This window comes from Lutra lutra, chromosome 17, assembly GCF_902655055.1.
Source record: "Lutra lutra chromosome 17, mLutLut1.2, whole genome shotgun sequence".
NCBI classification, from domain to species: domain Eukaryota; kingdom Metazoa; phylum Chordata; class Mammalia; order Carnivora; family Mustelidae; genus Lutra; species Lutra lutra.
Genome location: NC_062294.1, coordinates 44,754,411 through 44,771,936, shown reverse-complemented (window position 1 = coordinate 44,771,936; position 17,526 = coordinate 44,754,411). Strand labels below are relative to the sequence as shown.

General features: G+C 37.1%; 1 protein-coding gene across 5 annotated transcripts in view; it reads left to right on the top strand.

Moving 5' to 3' along the window:
* The window catches only part of LOC125088406 (zinc finger protein 570), a 45,324-nt gene extending 28,826 nt beyond the window's left edge, over positions 1-16,498 (top strand). For all 5 annotated transcript variants that reach the window (XM_047709520.1, XM_047709522.1, XM_047709521.1 and 2 more), the window contains exon 5: positions 12,617-16,498. In XM_047709520.1, the coding sequence (XP_047565476.1) occupies positions 12,617-13,974 (1,358 nt within the window). In that variant the 3' untranslated portion in view covers positions 13,975-16,498. The remainder of the gene's footprint in view (positions 1-12,616) is intronic.
* Positions 16,499-17,526: the final 1,028 nt, after the last annotated feature.

The following is a 17,526-nucleotide window of genomic DNA, read 5'->3' as shown; positions in this document are numbered from 1 at the left end:
TTGGCTTTCTTTTTCAATATTCCTTTGGCTATTCGAGGTCTTTTCTGGTTCCATATAAATTTTAGGATTATTTGTTCTATTTCTTTGAAAAAAATGGTTGGGATTTTGATAGGAATTGCATTAAATGTATAGATTGCTTTAGGTAGCATAGACATTTTCACAATATTATTCTTCCAATCCAGGAGCATGGAACATTTTTCCATTTCTTTGTGTCTTCCTCAATTTCTTTCATGAGTACTTTATAGTTTTCTGTGTATAGATTCTTAGTCTCTTTGGTTAGGTCTATTACTAGGTATCTTATGGTTTTGGATGCAATTGTAAATGGGATGGACTCCTTAATTTCTCTTTCTTCTGTCTTGTTGTTGGTGTAGAGAAATGCAACTGATTTCTGTGCATTGATTTTATATCCTGACACTTTACTGAATTCCTGTACAAGTTCTAGCAGTTTTGGAGTGGAGTCTTTTGGGTTTTCTACATATAGTATCATATCATCTGCAAAGAGTGATAGTTTGACTTCTTCTTTGCCAATTTGGATGCCTTTAATTTCCTTTTGTTGTCTGATTGCTGAGGCTAGGACTTCTAGTACTATGTTGAATAGCAGTGGTGATAACGGACATCCCTGCCGTGTTCCTGACCTTAGTGGAAAAGCTTTCAGTTTTTCTCCATTGAGAATGATATTTGCGGTGGGTTTTTCATAGATGGCTTTGATAATATTGAGGTATGTGCCGTCTATCCCTACACTTTGAAGAGTTTTGATCAGGAAGGGATGCTGTACTTTGTCAAATGCTTTTTCAGCATCTATGGAGAGTATCATATGGTTCTTGTTCTTTCTTTTATTAATGTGTTGTATCACACTGATTTGCGGATGTTGAACCAACCTTGCAGCCCTGGAATAAATCCCACTTGGTCGTGGTGAATAATCCTTTTAATGTACTGTTGAATCCTATTGGCTAGTATTTTGGCGAGAATTTTTGCATCTGTGTTCATCAAGGATATTGGTCTGTAGTTCTTTTTTGATGGGATCCTTGTCTGGTTTTGGGATCAAGGTGATGCTGGCCTCATAAAATGAGTTTATAAGTTTTCCTTCTATTTCTATTTTTTGGAACAGTTTCAGGAGAATAGGAATTAGTTCTTCTTTAAATGTTTGGTAGAATTCCCCCGGGAAGCCATCTGGCCCTGGGCTTTTGTTTGTTTGGAGATTTTTGATGACTGTTTCAATCTCCTTACTGCTTATGGGTCTGTTCAGGCTTTCTATTTCTTCCTGGTTCAGTTGTGGTAGTTTATATGTCTCTAGGAATGCATCCATTTCTTCCAGATTGTCAAATTTGTTGGCGTAGAGTTGCTCATAGTATGTTCTTATAATTGTCTGTATTTCTTTGGTGTTCGTTGTGATCTTTCCTCTTTCATTCATGATTTTATTTATTTGGGTCCTTTCTCTTTTCTTTTTGATAAGTCTGGCCAGGGGTTTATCAATCTTATTAATTCTTTCAAAGAACCAGCTCCTAGTTTCGTTGATTTGTTCTATTGTTTTTTTGGTTTCTATTTCATTGATTTCTGCTCTGATCTTTATGATTTCTCTTCTCCTGCTGGGTTTAGGGTTTCTTTCTTGTTCTTTCTCCAGCTCCTTTAGGTGTAGGGTTAGGTTGTGTACCTGAGACCTTTCTTGTTTCTTGAGAAAGGTTTGTACCGCTATATATTTTCCTCTCAGGACTGCCTTTGTTGTGTCCCACAGATTCTGAACCGTTGTGTTTTCATTATCATTTGTTTCCATAAATTTTTTCAATTCTTCTTTAATTTCCTGGTTGACCCATTCATTCTTTAGAAGGATGCTGTTTAGTCTCCATGTATTTGGGTTCTTTCCAAATTTCCTCTTGTGATTGAGTTCTAGCTTCAGAGCATTGTGGTCTGAAAATATGCAGGGAACGATCCCAATCTTTTGATAATGGTTGAGACCTGATTTAGGACCAAGAATGTGATCTATTCTGGAGAATGTTCCATGTGCACTAGAGAAGAATGTGTATTCTGTTGCTTTGGGATGAAAAGTTCTGAATATATCTGTGATGTCCATCTGGTCCAGTGTGTCATTTAAGGCCTTGATTTCCTTGTTGATCTTTTGCTTGGATGATCTGTCCATTTCAGTGAGGGGAGTGTTAAAATCCCCTACTATTATTGTATTATTGTCAATGTGTTTCTTTGATTTTGTTATTAATTGGTTTATATAGTTGGCTGCTCCCACGTTAGGGGCATAGATATTTAAAATTGTTAGATCTTCTTGTTGGACAGTTCCTTTGAGTATGATATAGTGTCCTTCCTCATCTCTTATTATAGTCTTTGGCTTAAAATCTAATTGATCTGATATAAGGACTGCCACTCCTGCTTTCTTCTGATGTCCATCAGCATGATAAATTCTTTTCCACCCCCTCACTTTAAACCTGGAGGTGTCTTCGGGTTTAAGATGAGTTTCTTTTTTTTTTTTTTTTTTTTTAAACAAAGCAATCTTGATGCCATTTAGGCTTTTTTTTTTAAGCTTTTTTTTTTTTTTTAAGATTTTATTTATTTATTTGTCAGAGAGAGAGGAAGAGAGAGCAAGCACAGGCAGACAGAATGGCAGGCAGAGGCAGAGGGAGAAGCAGGCTCCCTGATGAGCAAGGAGCCCGATGTGGGACTCGATCCCAGGACACTGGGATCATGACCTGAGCCGAAGGCAGCTGCTTAACCAACTGAGCCACCCAGGCGTCCCTAAGATGAGTTTCTTTTTTTTTAAAGATTTTATTTATTTATTTGACAGAGAGAGATCACAAGTAGACAGAGAGGCAGGCAGAGAGAGAGAGAGGGAAGCAGGCTCCCTGCCGAGCAGAGAGCCCGATGCGGGACTCGATCCCAGGACCCTGAGATCATGACCTGAGCTGAAGGCAGCGGCTTAACCCACTGAGCCACCCAGGCGCCCCACTAAGATGAGTTTCTTGTAGGCAACATATAGATGGGTTTTGTTTTTTTATGCATTCTGATACTCTGTGTCTTTTGATTGGGGCATTTAGCCCATTAACATTCAGGGTAAGTATTGAGAGATATGAATTTAGTGCCATTGTATTGCCTGTAAGGTGACTGTTATTGTATATTGTCTCTGTTTCTTTCTGATCTACTACTTTTAGGGTCTCTCTTTGCTTAGAGGACCCCTTTCAATATTTCCTGTAGAGCTGGTTTGGTATTTGCAAATTCTTTCAGTTTTTGTTTGTCTTGGAAGCTTTTAATCTCTCCTTCTATTTTCAATGATAGCCTAGCTGGATATAGTATTCTTGGCTGCATGTTTTTCTCATTTAGTACTCTGAATATATCATGCCAGCTCTTTCTGGCCTGCCAGGTCTCTGTGGATAAGTCTGCTGCCAATCTAATATTTTTACCATTGTACGTTACAGACTTCTTTTCCTGGGCTGCTTTCAGGATCTCTTCTTTGTCACTAAGACTTGTCAATTTTACTATTAGGTGACGGGGTGTGGACCTATTCTTATTGATTTTGAGGGGGGTTCTCTGAACCTCCTGGATTTTGATGCTTGTTCCCTTTGCCATATTGGGGAAATTCTCTCCAATAATTCTCTCCAACATACCTTCTGCTCCCCTCTCTGTTTCCTCTTCTTCTGGAATCCCAATTATTCTAATGTTGTTTCGTCTTATGGTGTCACTTATCTCTCGAATTCTCCCCTCGTGGTCCAGTAGCTGTTTGTCCCTCTTTTGCTCAGCTTCTTTATTCTCTGTCATTTGGTCTTCTATATTGCTAATTCTTTCTTCTGCCTCATTTATCCTAGCAGTCAGAGCCTCCAATTTGATTGCACCTCATTAATAGCTTTTTAAATTTCAACTTGGTTAGATTTTAGTTCTTTTATTTCTCCAGAAAGGGCTTTTATATCTCCCGAGAGGGTTGCTTTAATATCTTCCATGCCTTTTTCAAGCCCGGCTAGAACCTTGAGAATCGTCATTCTGAACTCTATATCTGACATATTTCCAATCTCTGTATTGATTAGGTCCCTAGCCTTTGGTACTGCTTCTTGTTCTTTTTTTGTTGTGAATTTTTCCACCTTGTCATTTTGTCCAGATAAGAGTATATGAAGGAGCAAGTAAAATACTACGTGGCAACAACCCCAGGAAAATCTGCTTTAGCCAAATCAGAAGAGATCCCAAATCGTGAGGGGGGAGAAAGGGGATAAAAAGGGGTTCAGAAAGAAAAAAAAAAAGAAACTATTAAAAAAAGAAAGCTGATAAAAAATATAAAAAGGAAAAAAATATATATATATTTATATTAGATAAACTATTTAAAAAACGTTAAAAAAGAAAACGGTAAAAGTTAAAAAAAATTAGCAGAAGAAGAGAAAAAAATTGAAAAAGAAAAAAAATTAAATTAAGTGCAAGGCTAAAGAATCATGGGGAGAAAGCCATGAGTTCCATGCTTTGCTTTTCTCCTCTAGAATTCCGCCGCTCTCCTTGGTATTGAAACTGCACTCCTTGGTAGGTGAACTTGGTCCTGGCTGGGTTTCTCGTTGATCTTCTGGCGGAGGGGCCTGTTGTAGTGATTCTCAAGCGTCTTTGCCCCAGGCGGAGTTGCACCGCCCTTACCCGGCCGGGCTGAGTAATCCGCTCGGGTTTGCTGGGTTTGCTTTTGGGAGCTTTTGTTCCCTGAGCACTTTCCGTAGAGTTCTGGAAGACGGGAATGAAGATGGCGGCCTCCTGGTCTCCGGCCCGGAGGAGCCGAGAGCCCGGGGCCCCACTCCTCAGTGCGCCCTCAGAGAACAGTGCCCAATTACTCCCGTCACCCTGGCCTCCGGCCGCGCTCCGAGCTGACCGAGACTGCGACTGGTTCAAGGTAACCCCGAGCTTAGAGCTTACTCCTTGGCTCTGTCTCTGTAGCCGGCTTCCCTGTTCTAATACCGGTAAGCTCTGCGACACTCAGACACCCCTGATCCTTCTGTGACCCTGTGGGACCTGAGGCCGCGCTGACCCCGCCTGGGCTTCACCCCAGTTAAGCCTCTGGAGCGATGTCCCTCAGCGGAACAGACTTTTAAAGTCCTGATTTTGTGCTCCGTTGCTCCGCCGCTCGCCGGGAGACGGCCCCTCCCCCCGCGGTCTATCTTCCAGTCGCTTTGGATTCACTTCTCCGCCAGTCCTACCTTTCAGATAGTGGTTGATTTTCTGTTTCTAGAATTGCTGTTCTTCTTCTCTTCAATCTCCCGTTGGATTTGTAGGTGTTTGCAATCTTTAGATAAGCTATTTAGCTGATCTCCCACTACCTGAAGTAGTCTCAGCCTGCTACTTCTCCGCCATCTTGACTCCTCCTCCGCTGGATCTTATTTTTAATTTTTGAGGAAATGCCATACTGTTTTCCATGGAGGCTCTCCCATTTTACATTCTCACCAACAGTGCCAAGGGTTCCAATTTCCCCACATTTTCACTACCACCTGTTATTTTCTTTTTCTTTTTTAATCGTAGCCATCCTAATCAGTATGAAGTAGCATCTTGTGGTTTTGATTTGCATTCCCCTAATGATTAATGATGTTGAACATCTTTTCATACTTGTTGGCCATTTGTATATCTTCTTTGGAAAAATGTCTGTTCAAGTCCTTTGTCTATTTTTTAGTTGTGTTCTTGTCCAGTTGCAGTTCTTTATATTTTCTGGATATATATGCATTTTCAGATGCATGATTTGCAGATGTTTTTCTCCCATTCTGTGGGTTGCCTTTTTACTTTGTTGATTATAACCTTTAATAAATAAAATATTTTAATTTTCATGAAATTCAGTTTTACTTTTCCTTTGGTGCCTATGCTTTATGATATCATAACCAAGAAATCATTGCTAAATTCAATGTCATGAGTATTTTTGAGTATTTTTCCCTATGTTGGCAACTAAAAGTATTTTAGTTTTAGGTTTTACATTTAGGTCTCTGATCCATTTGAGGTAAACTTTTGTATATGATGTAAAGTAAGAGCCCAGCTCTTTTGTTTGCATAAGGATACCCAATTTTCTCGGCACCGTTTGTTGAAAAGCCTGTCCTTTCCCACTGAATGGTCTTTGCACCCTTAGCATCTGTATGTCTTCTTTGGGAAAAAATGTCTATACATGTCTTTTGCCCATTTCTGAATTGGATTATTTGTTTTTGGGGTTTTGAGTGTGATAAGTTCTTTATAGATTTTGAATATTAACTCTATCAGATACGTCATCCCTATTGAGGATGATAATTGCTGGGTTTTTCATATACATTGGCACCCTTATCAAAAGTCATTTGACTATATATGTGAGGGTTTATTGTTGGGCTTTCTATTTTCTATTCCATTAGTCTGTATTTCTGTCCTTATGCCAGTAATACACTATTTTGATTACTGTAGCTCTGTAGAAATTTCTGAAATCAGGAATTGTGGGACTTTGTTCTTGCTTTTCCAGATTTGTTCTGGAAATTTGATCTTCCTTTTCAAGATTACTTTCACTATTTGGGATCCATTGAGATTCCATATGAATTTTAGGGTCAATTTTTTCTTATATCTGAAAAAAAATCATTGGGATTTAAGAGGAATTGTACTGAATCTGTAGATAGCTTTAGGTAGTATATACTCCTTAGCAATATTAATGTTCTAATTCATGAATTCAGGAGATCTCCATTTATTTACAGATTATTTTATTTCTTTCTGCAATGTTTTGCAGTTTTCATTGTTTAAGTCTCACCTCTTTGATTAATTCCTATTTTATTCTATTATAAATAGAGTTGTTTTAATTTCATTTTCAGATTGTTCATTGTTCATGTATAGAAATGCAACTGATTGGGATGTGTTGACTTTGTATCTTGCTACTTTGCTGAATTTGTTTATTAGTTCAAATGGATGGTGGGGGCAAGTGGAATCTTTAGTGTTTCTACATAGAAGACCATGTCATCTACAAACACATAATTTTACTTCTAACTTTATAATATGGATTTTTAAATTTTATTTTTTCTTGACTAATTGCTCTGGCTAGAACATCCAGTACTATCATGACTAGAAGTGGTGAAGGTAGGCATTCTTGCCTTTTCCCTGGAAATCTTGGAGGAAAGCTTTTAGTCTTTACCATTAAATATGATTTTAGTTATGGGCTTTTCATATATGGCTTGTATTATGTTGAAGTAGTTTCTTTCTATTGCCAGTTTGTTGAGTGTTTTTATCATGAAAGGGTTTTGGATTTTGTCAAATGCTTTTTCTGCACCAATTGAAATGATCATTTTTCCTTCTGTTAATGTGTGTTACATTAATTTTTGCTGAACCATCCTTGCAGTCCAGCATTAAATTCCACTTGGTCATGGTGTATAATCTTTATAATATGCTGTTGAATTCAGTTTGCTAGTATTTGTTGATGATTTTTACATCAGTGCTCATAAGAGATACTGGTTTCTAGTTTTCTCATAGTATCTTATAGTCTTGCTTTGGTATCAGAGTAATGCTGGCCTCATAGAATGAGTTTGGAATTCATCACTCTTCTTCATTTCTTTGGAAGAGTTTGAGGAGGATTTGCATGAATGTTTTAAATGTGTGATAGAATTCACCAAAGACACTATCTGGTCCTAGGCCTTTTCTTGTTAGAAGGTTTTGGATTACTGATACAGTCAACTTACTAGTTATGTGTCTGTTCAGATTTTCTATTTCTTTATGATTCAGTCTTGGTAGGTTGTATGTTTCTTAGAATTTGTCCATTTTATCCAGTTTACCCCATTTGTTGGCATGCAGTTGTTCATAGTACTCTCTTACAATCCTTTTTATTTCTGTAATGATTGGTAATAATGTGGCACCTTTCATTTCTGATTTTTGTTATTCAAGTCTTCTTTTTTCTTAGACAACCCAAATAAAAGTTTGTCAGTTTTGCCTGTCTTTTTGAATAACTATCTCTTGGTTTTGCTGATTCTATTATTTTTCTATTTATTTTGTTTATCTCTGCTTAGTCTTTCCTAGCTTTGGATTTAGTTTGCTCTTTTTCTAGTTTGTTAAGATGCAAAGTTAGGTTGTTGATTTTGGCTCTTTCTTCTTTAATGTAAGCATTAATAGCTATATATTTCCCTTTTAGCACAGCTTTTGATGCATCCCATAATTTTTGGTATGTTATACTTTTATTTCCATTGGTTTCAAGATAACTTGTGATATCTTCTTTGGTTGGTTAAGTGTTTAACTTCCACATATTTGTGGATTTTTTCAGTTTTCATTTTGCTCTTGATTCCTAGTTTAATTTCATTATGATTGAGAAAGATAATTTGTATGATTTCAATCTTTTTTTATTAATGCATCTTTTATGGACAACACATAGTCTCTCCTAGATACATGTTTACTTTTTTGATGTGCTTTATGATTTAAAAAAATTTTTTTAAAGATTTTTTATTTATTTGAAAGAGAGAAAAATCACAAGTAGGCAGGCAGAGAGAGAGGGGGAAGCAGGCTCCCCTCTGAGCAGAGAGCCCAGTGTGGGGCTCAATCCCAAGACCCTGAGATCATGACCTGAGCCAAAGGCAGAGGCTTAGCCCACTGAGGCATCCAGGCACCCGTGGATTCTTAAAAAGGTCAGTTTTCCAAACTGCAAAATCTGAGAGAACAGTCTGCACAAGACCGTGCTTATTTCAGACACCAGCTGCAAGTTTGGATCTTCAGGGCCGCCCTCATTTCTGACGAGCTGGCTACAGATAAGGGGGTATCCGCAGACACCCTCACATTTGATAATTCACAACAGTGGTTCACAGAGGTCAGGGAAGAACTATATTATCATTACAGTTTTATTTTAACAAAAGATACAAAGAACCAGCCAAAAGTAGAGACACCAAGGGCAAGGTCTCCGAGACCTGCAAACATGAAGGGGCCCTCCAGACATTTCAGTGTTTAAAAGAATAAGCTCTCTAGAGAGCATCATTGTACAGGGCTATTTGGTTTTTTGTGTTTCAGTTTCATTATGTAGGCATGATTGAGTGAGTCATTGCTGAGTCCTCAATGTGATACAATCTCCAGCCTCCTTCCCTTCCCAAAAGTCAAACTGATACCATGGTGACTCAAAGCATCAATACTTTAGTTACATGGTTGGTCTTTCTGGCATGGCCAGCCTCCATCCTAAGTCATCACATTAGCAAAAATTATATAGGGGTATGTTGTGAGTCATAAACTATAGTTATAAACTATCAGGTATGGTCCAAGGGACTCACTATGAATAACAGTGACACTCCTTCCAGGAATATAGAGGCTTTAGATGGACCACAAAGTTCTGCCAAATACTTTATTACTTTATTAAACAATTTTTTTTAAAAATTCACAATGCAGTTCTGATTATGAGTGAAACTAATATATTGATTTAGAATTAATGGCTTTACGTTGTTCTTCACATAGAAAAACAAAGTATGCATCTTCTCCCTTTATGCAGATTTATGGGGGGCATTGGGTCCCTCATTAGAATTGTAAAGCTTTTGCCTATTTCTTGTAAAGTTTATTTTTAGGATATTTTCCCTCTTCATTTTTGTTGTCAATGTTACAGTTTTCTTCTGAGGTTAATTATTTTCTTTATGTTTTCCCTTATTGCTTTTTAAAATTGATTCTAAAATTGCAAAATGATACATTCTTATTTGAAACAGTAAGTATAAATACTACAGTAATCTCCCTTCTACATAGCTTCTACATTCTATTAGGCACCTTTTATTTATGTAATGACTCATTTCTGGTGTTTTGCAAGTCACAACATGCACATAATTCTTTTTAATGATTACTATCATTAGCTATTGTTATTATTTTTGTGACATTTCTTGACTAATATTCCAGGTTTTAATTTTTTAAAAAAGATTTTATTTATTTATTTGAGATAGAGCACAAGCAGGGAGGAGGGTCAGAGGGACAAGGATAAGCAGACTCCCTGTTGAGCAGGGAACTCGAAGCAGGATGAGATTCCAGGACCTTGAGATCATGACCTGAGCCAAAGGCTAAGTTGCTCAACTTACCCAGGTCTCCCAATTTTATTCTTTTTCAGTATTTTATTCTTTTTCAGTATAAATGATTGAACAGTTGATTTTCATTACAACCTTTAGTTTAATATCATGTGATATTAATGTTCTTAACCATGATTTTTTTTTGTTTAACATTCCTTTTTTAAATATTTTTTTAAAATTTATTTATTTATTTATTTTAAAGATTTTATTTATTTGAGAGTGAGCGAGAGAGAAAGCATAAGCCAGGAGGAGAGACAGAGGGAGAAACAGACTCCCTGCTGAGCAGGGAGCCTGACTCAGGGCTCAGTCCCAGCACCCTGGGATCATGACCTGAGCCCAAGGCAGATACTTAACTGACTGAGCCACCCAGGTGCCCCTTAACATTTTTTTTAACACTTACTCCTTCTTAATCTCTTTTACTTTGTTCTGTTTTCTCAGATATCTTAATGTTGGAGTGCTTTAGGGTTGTTCATTACTTGCTCCTTTCTCTTCTGTTTATCCACACTCATTCTCTTGGTAATATATTCTCTCTAACTACCACGTATATGTTGGCAGGTGCCTGGGTGGTTCAGTCAGTTAAACATTTGCCTTCAGCTCAGGTCATGATCTCAGAGTCCTGGGATCAAGTCCTGAGTTGAAGCTCCCTCTGCCTGCTGCTCCTCCTGCTTGTGCTCTCTCTCTCTAACAAATAAATAAATAAAATATTTGGGGTGCCTGGGTGGCTCAGTGGGTTAAGCATTTGCCTTCGGCTCACGTCATGGTCTGAGGGTCTTGGGATCAAGACCTGCATCAGGCTCTCTACTCAGCAGGGAGCCTGCTTCCTCCTCTCCCTCTGCCTGCCTCTCTGTCTACTTGTGATCTCTCTCTGTCAAATAAATAAAATACTTTTATAAATAAATAAATAAAATCTTTAAGAAACACACGCATACAAACTACCATGTATATGTTGGCAATTCCTAGTTTAAAATTCCAGACCTCTATCTTAAACTCAGTCTTATGGGTCCATCTGCCTTCTCAGCATTTCCATTTCATTATCTAAAAAAATACCTTAAGTTTATTATATTCAAAATTGAACTCCAGATCTTCCATATCTCTCTACCTGAACCTGCTGTGCCTGTGGCCTTCCCCTTCACTGTTGTTGGTTAATCCATCCTGCCATTGCTCAGACCATAGACTTTGAAGGCTTGCTTGTCTCATTTTTCTGTTACGGTTCATATCCAATCTGTCAGGATATCCTCTTGGCATTTCCTACAAAATATACCTAGAATCTGACCATCTCACTATACCTCCATTGACAGCTCTTTGGTCTGGTTACTCACTCTTCACCTGGATTACTAAAATCTTAGGTCCCCTTGCTTCTTCCCTATTTTCCACCTTTCAGTATTTTTATTAAATTGTAAATAGATATCACTCCTTTACTCCACAAACACTTCAGTAGTTCTCTATCCCTCTCAAGGTAAGAGCCAAATTTCTTAGAAAGCATATGAAGCTTAAATAATCTTTTATCTCCTGATTTCATCTCCTAATACACCTCTCTAGTAACACTGGCCTACTTGCTATTTCTCAAACATAGAAAACATGCTTCTACTTTTAGGCTGTTTCCTTTGCCCAGAATGCTTTCTCCATATATCTAAGTGATTAACTTCTTTGCTTGCTTCAAATCTTTGCTTAAATGTTAACTTACTAATTATTTTTACCTCTTGCTTCACCAGCATTCCTAATCTCTTTTACCCTGCTTTTCATTTTCTGTGGCACGTAGTACTTCCTAAAATATAATAATATTTACTCATCTAGCATTTATTTCCTATCCCTCCTAAGAATATAAGGTCCAAGGGATGCCTGGGTGGCTCAGTTGGTTAAGCATCTGCCTTTGGCTCTGGTCATGATCCCAGGGTCCTGGGATTGAGCCCTGCATTGGGCTCCCTGCTCAGTGGGAAGCCTACTTCTCCCTGTCCCACTCCCCTTGCGTGTGTTCCCTCTCTTGCTGTCTCTCTCTCTGTGTCAAATAAATAAGTAAAATCTTAAAAAATTCAGAAGATTATATGGCACAAGTTTCAGTGACTATTCTTGAAAGAAGCAACTATAAGAATGGAAATTATTTCAGTGCCTGTGTTAATCATACATGCATAAAATTATAACCAAGTCCCTCCACTTCTTTTTTTTTTAAAGATTTTATTTATTTATTTGACAGAGATCACAAGTAGGCAGAGAGGCAGGCAAAGAGAGAGGAGGAAGCAGGCTCCCCATTGAGCAGAGAGCCCAATGTGGGGCTCGATCCCAGGATCCTGGGATCATGACCTGAGCCGAAGGCAGAGGCTTTAACCCAGTGAGCCACCCAGGTGCCCTTAATCCCTCCACTTCTAAAATTCCTTATTGACCTGAGATTTACCTTACTGATTTCCTTATAATTCTAATCATTCCTCCTCAAGTTTCTGTGTGACCTGTTTTGTTTCTTGCAAACATCAGAACTATAAAAGCCAATTTTCTTGTGGCTTTATTAAATTTGCATACTTCACTGTATGAATGTACTTTCATAAATGTTTCTTCTAGTACATGATAGAGGAGACATTTTCTTTTTTTTCTTTTCTTTTTTCTTTTTTTAGTATATGTACTGCTGAAGCAAGCACGAGACGTTTTCTTTAATTATTATTTTTCAGGCTGGGAATCTATGTGTGACACTGAAGAATTAACTTCAAAGCAGAACATTTATGAAGCACAGTCATCACAGAAGATAATAGAAAAACTCACAAGCTATGGCCTTGAGTATTCTAGTTTGAGAGAAGAATGGAAATGTGAGGGCAATTTTGAGAAACAGTCAGTTAATCAGAAGGCATGTTTCAAGGAAGAGACAATCACTCATGAAGAAGCCCTTGTTCATAAAAGAGCACAAGAATATAACAGATCTTGGGGAGGTTTCCATCTGAACACACTGCTTCATACACAACAGATAATCACCAAAGAGGAAAAAGTATATAAGCATGATACACATAAGAAAAGCTTTAAAAAAAATTTAATGGCCATTAAGCCCAAGAGTATCTATACAGAGAAGAAACTCTTGAAATGTAATGACTGTGAAAAAGTCTTTAGCCAGAGCTCATCTCTTACTCTTCATCAAAGAATTCATACTGGAGAGAAACCATATAAATGTGTAGAATGTGGAAAAGCCTTTAGCCAGAGATCAAATCTTGTTCAACATCAGAGGATTCATACTGGAGAGAAACCCTATGAATGTAAGGAATGTAGGAAAGCCTTTAGTCAGAATGCACACCTTGTTCAACATCTGAGAGTTCATACTGGAGAAAAACCTTATGAATGCAAGGTGTGTAGGAAAGCCTTTAGCCAGTTTGCTTACCTTGCTCAACATCAGAGAGTTCATACTGGAGAGAAACCTTATGAATGTATTGAATGTGGGAAAGCATTTAGCAATAGATCATCCATTGCTCAACACCAGAGAGTTCATACTGGTGAGAAACCGTATGAATGTAATGTCTGTGGGAAAGCATTTAGCCTTCGTGCATACCTTACTGTACACCAGAGAATACATACTGGAGAGAGACCCTATGAATGTAAGGAATGTGGGAAGGCTTTCAGCCAGAATTCACATCTTGCTCAACATCAGAGAATTCATACTGGAGAAAAACCTTATAAATGTCAAGAATGTAGGAAAGCATTCAGCCAGATTGCCTACCTTGCCCAACATCAAAGAGTTCATACTGGAGAGAAACCCTATGAATGTATTAAATGTGGAAAGGCTTTTAGCAATGACTCATCCCTTACTCAACATCAGAGAGTTCATACTGGAGAGAAGCCTTATGAATGTAATGTTTGTGGAAAGGCTTTTAGTTACTGTGGATCCCTTGCCCAACATCAGAGAATTCATACTGGAGAGAGACCTTATGAATGTAAGGAATGCAAGAAAACTTTCAGGCAGCATGCACATCTTGCTCATCATCAGAGAATCCATCTTGGGGAATCACTCTCACCACCCAATCCAGTCAATCACCAAGTCCTCTAGACATTCTCATAAATATTTCCAGAATTTATACTCTTTTCTCTATCTCTAATGTTGCCATAGTCTACAATTCATCTCACCTGGATCACCATGCTGTAGCTTTCTAACATGTCTTCCTGTATCAACTTTTAGTCCCTTTAAATTCATTTCCCACCATGACTCAAACTGATTGAGTGTAAGAATACATCACTGCCTCCAGTTAAAACTTTTTTGGAGCTTACTATTGTTCTTAAGCTAATATCTACAGTCTTAAAATTGTCTATGAGGCATTTCATATCTGGTTCTATACCTTTCAGCCTTATTTTGTTCCAGTCTCCTCTGAGCACTAGGCACTTCCCAGGACTACGAGCTTAGATTCTGGAAAATCATAGCTCTACCACTACTGTGGCATTATGTGACTTTGAGTCATTTGTTTGACCTATCTAAACCTCAGGGTTTTCTTTAATTCTTAAAATAGGGATAATAAAGGATACTGTATTGTAGAAATGTGATTATTAAATGAAATAGTGTCTGTTGTAGATTGATGCATATTAAGTAATAAATTTGCATGTAAAGTGCTTCACATAGCACAACAAACACAGCAGATATTCAATAAGTCATGATAGCTTAATGTATTGAGTGCCTACTATGCACCAGGCACTGTTCTACGTACTCAACATATATAAACTCACTTACTCATCACAGCTAGAATAAGATTCCTCAATGGATAAAGTAGAACATTCCTGGGAAGCAGGTCAGAATTGAGAAAACCCAAACATTTGAGAAACATAAGTGGGAGTCTTCATACTCTAGATAAGTAATCAATATAGACACAAGTAGTAGACCTAAACCTACAACCAGTTTTAGGAAGTTTCTAAAGAGAACTGGATAAACCAATCAATATAAAGAAAATGGGGATTCACGCAGAATACAGAACTCACATTTAGATCAAGGAAAGAAAACACTATCACAATTAACTCCAAAAAACAATAAACATAGAAAATTCATACTATCCCATAAAAAGGCACCAGGCTCAGGCAATTGTATTGGGTGAATCTAGGTAAATTTAGGCAAGTTCCATACCACAGAAAAAGTACAAATTTGTAAATTTTTTAACCAGTGGTTGTAAAATTGAAACCAAAAGGGGATTGAGGGAAAGAAGTTACAAATATATATAGGCTTTTACATATTTGAAATATATATGTTTCCACTCATTCAGTGAATATTGAGTAGCTACTGTTTGCTGGACACTTTTAGATATGAGGAGACAGTAGTGATCAATACTAAGACTATGTCCTCATGGAGTTTAAAGTTATTTAAAGGCTCAAATTGAATTGAAATTGTTCATAGTTAAATATAAAATAGAGTCTCTCAACTCAGCAAAATGAAGAATAATAAACTGGGAGGAGCATATAATCTAGGCTGAAGAGATTCAGGATAATAATGTTATGTTATTCCTAATTCACAAATTCACTGCAATTAGAACTAAAACTCCTCAGGTCTTTTTGCCTTTAATTTCACAACCTTGTTCTGAAATTCATCTATGAAGTGTGACTTCTTAAGACACCAAGAAAATTGAGTCTGACCTACAGAAATTCTGCATATGAGAAAGATGGTTTATACCTGTAGAGAAAGGATGGATTTGAGGTTATTAGAATAATTGTTTATATCCATTACAGTAAGGGAAATGCAAATAAAACCACAGTTAACTATTTCAAAATCATCACATTGGCAAAAGTGTCACACAGCCAATTACTGGAAAGATGTGGAATAGTAGGATGTTCATACAGTGCTATTGGAAGTAGTTGTATTTAGGATATTTAGCAATATCTAGTAAAGTTGAAAATGTGCATACTCTCTGACCCAGCAGTTCCATACTTAAACCTCTTATAGTCTCTCCTCATGTGTTTAGGGTGATGTACATGAAAGTCTCTTTCAGCATTATTTGAGAATGAAAAGTTCAAAGCAATCAAAATAACCATTAGGGTGAATGTAAGTTATAGCCCAAGTCAAAAGGAATGAAGTAGAGATATTTCTATCAACATGGATAAATCTTAAAAAAAAAATAAATGTTAAAATAATATTAATGAAATGGAACTAGAGAGTATTTTGTATGAGATGGTACCACTTATATAAAGTTTGAAAATATGCAAATATGGTATTTAGCCATATACACATAGCAGTGTATACATAAATACCATATAGATTTAGTGTTACAACATTCATGGAAATAATAAATCCAAAACAGTAGTGACATATGGAGAAGGAAAAAATGAGATTGAGAAAAAGGATGCAAAGGGAGCTATCTTTTAATCATTTACTTCTTTAAAAAATAAGCAAGTGTGGCCAATTCCTATAAATTGATAAAAATGGTTGTTGGTTTATAGATAGGTTCTTATTCTCTGTATCTTTCATAATAAAAAAATAAAGAATATTAAATATTTTTTTTGTCAAGTTATTTCCTTGCTATACCTCAGTCATGACACTAGTGTTCCCATCTATATTCACCATTCTCTTCAGAGAGAAGCTGACACATAATTGATCATACAGTTTCTTCATTCTTTTAATGTAGCACATTATATTGATTTTTTTAAAGTAGGTACCACACCTAGCATGGAGCCCAATGCTGTGCTTGAACTCACAACTGTGAGATCAAGACATGAGCTGAGGTCAAGAGTTAGATGCTTAACCAATTGAGTCACCCAGGCACCTAACATTACATTGATTTTTATAGCTTGTACCACCCTCACAGGACTGGGATAAATTCCATTTGGTCATAGTGTATAATTCTTTTAATAGGTTGTTGAATTCACTAGCATATTATTATTGCTAGTATTGTGTTGAGGACCTTTGCATCTATATTCATCTATATTCACAAGGGATACTGGCCTGTAGTTTTTTAATAACAAGGTAATGTTGACCTCACAGAATGAGTTTGGAAGTGATCCCTCTAATTCAAGTTTTGGGAAGAATTTGAGGAGTATTGGTGTTAATTCTTTAAATGTTTGGAAGAATTCACCAGTGAAACCATCTGGACCTGGGCTTTTCTTTGTTAGGAGGCTTTTGCTTAATGATTTAATTTCTTTCTTTCTCTCTCTCTCTTTTTTTTTTTTTTTTTTTTTTTGGTATAGGTCTGTTTGGATTTTCTATTTTTTCATAGGTCGTTTTTGTAGTTTGTGTATTTCTAGTTTTCCCATTTCATCAAGATTATCAGAGTGCTTAGCCTACGTTTGTCTATAGTATTCTTATAATCCTTTTTATTTTTGAAAAATTGGTAAAGTCCCTACTTTCACTTCTGATTTTAGTATTTCGAGTCTTCTCTCTCTTGTCTGGGTTTTTTTTTTTTTTTTTCATTTTTAGATTTTATTTATTTATTTGACAGAGAGATCACAGGCAGAGAGGCAGGCAGAGAGAGAGGAGGAAGCAGGCTCCCTGCTGAGCAGAGAGCCCGATGCGGGGCTCGATCCCAGGACTCTGAGATCATGACCTGAGCCGAAGGCAGCAGCTTAACCCACTGAGCCACCCAGGCGCCCTCTTGTCTGTTTTAATAGTCAATCTAGCCAAAAGTTTTTCAAT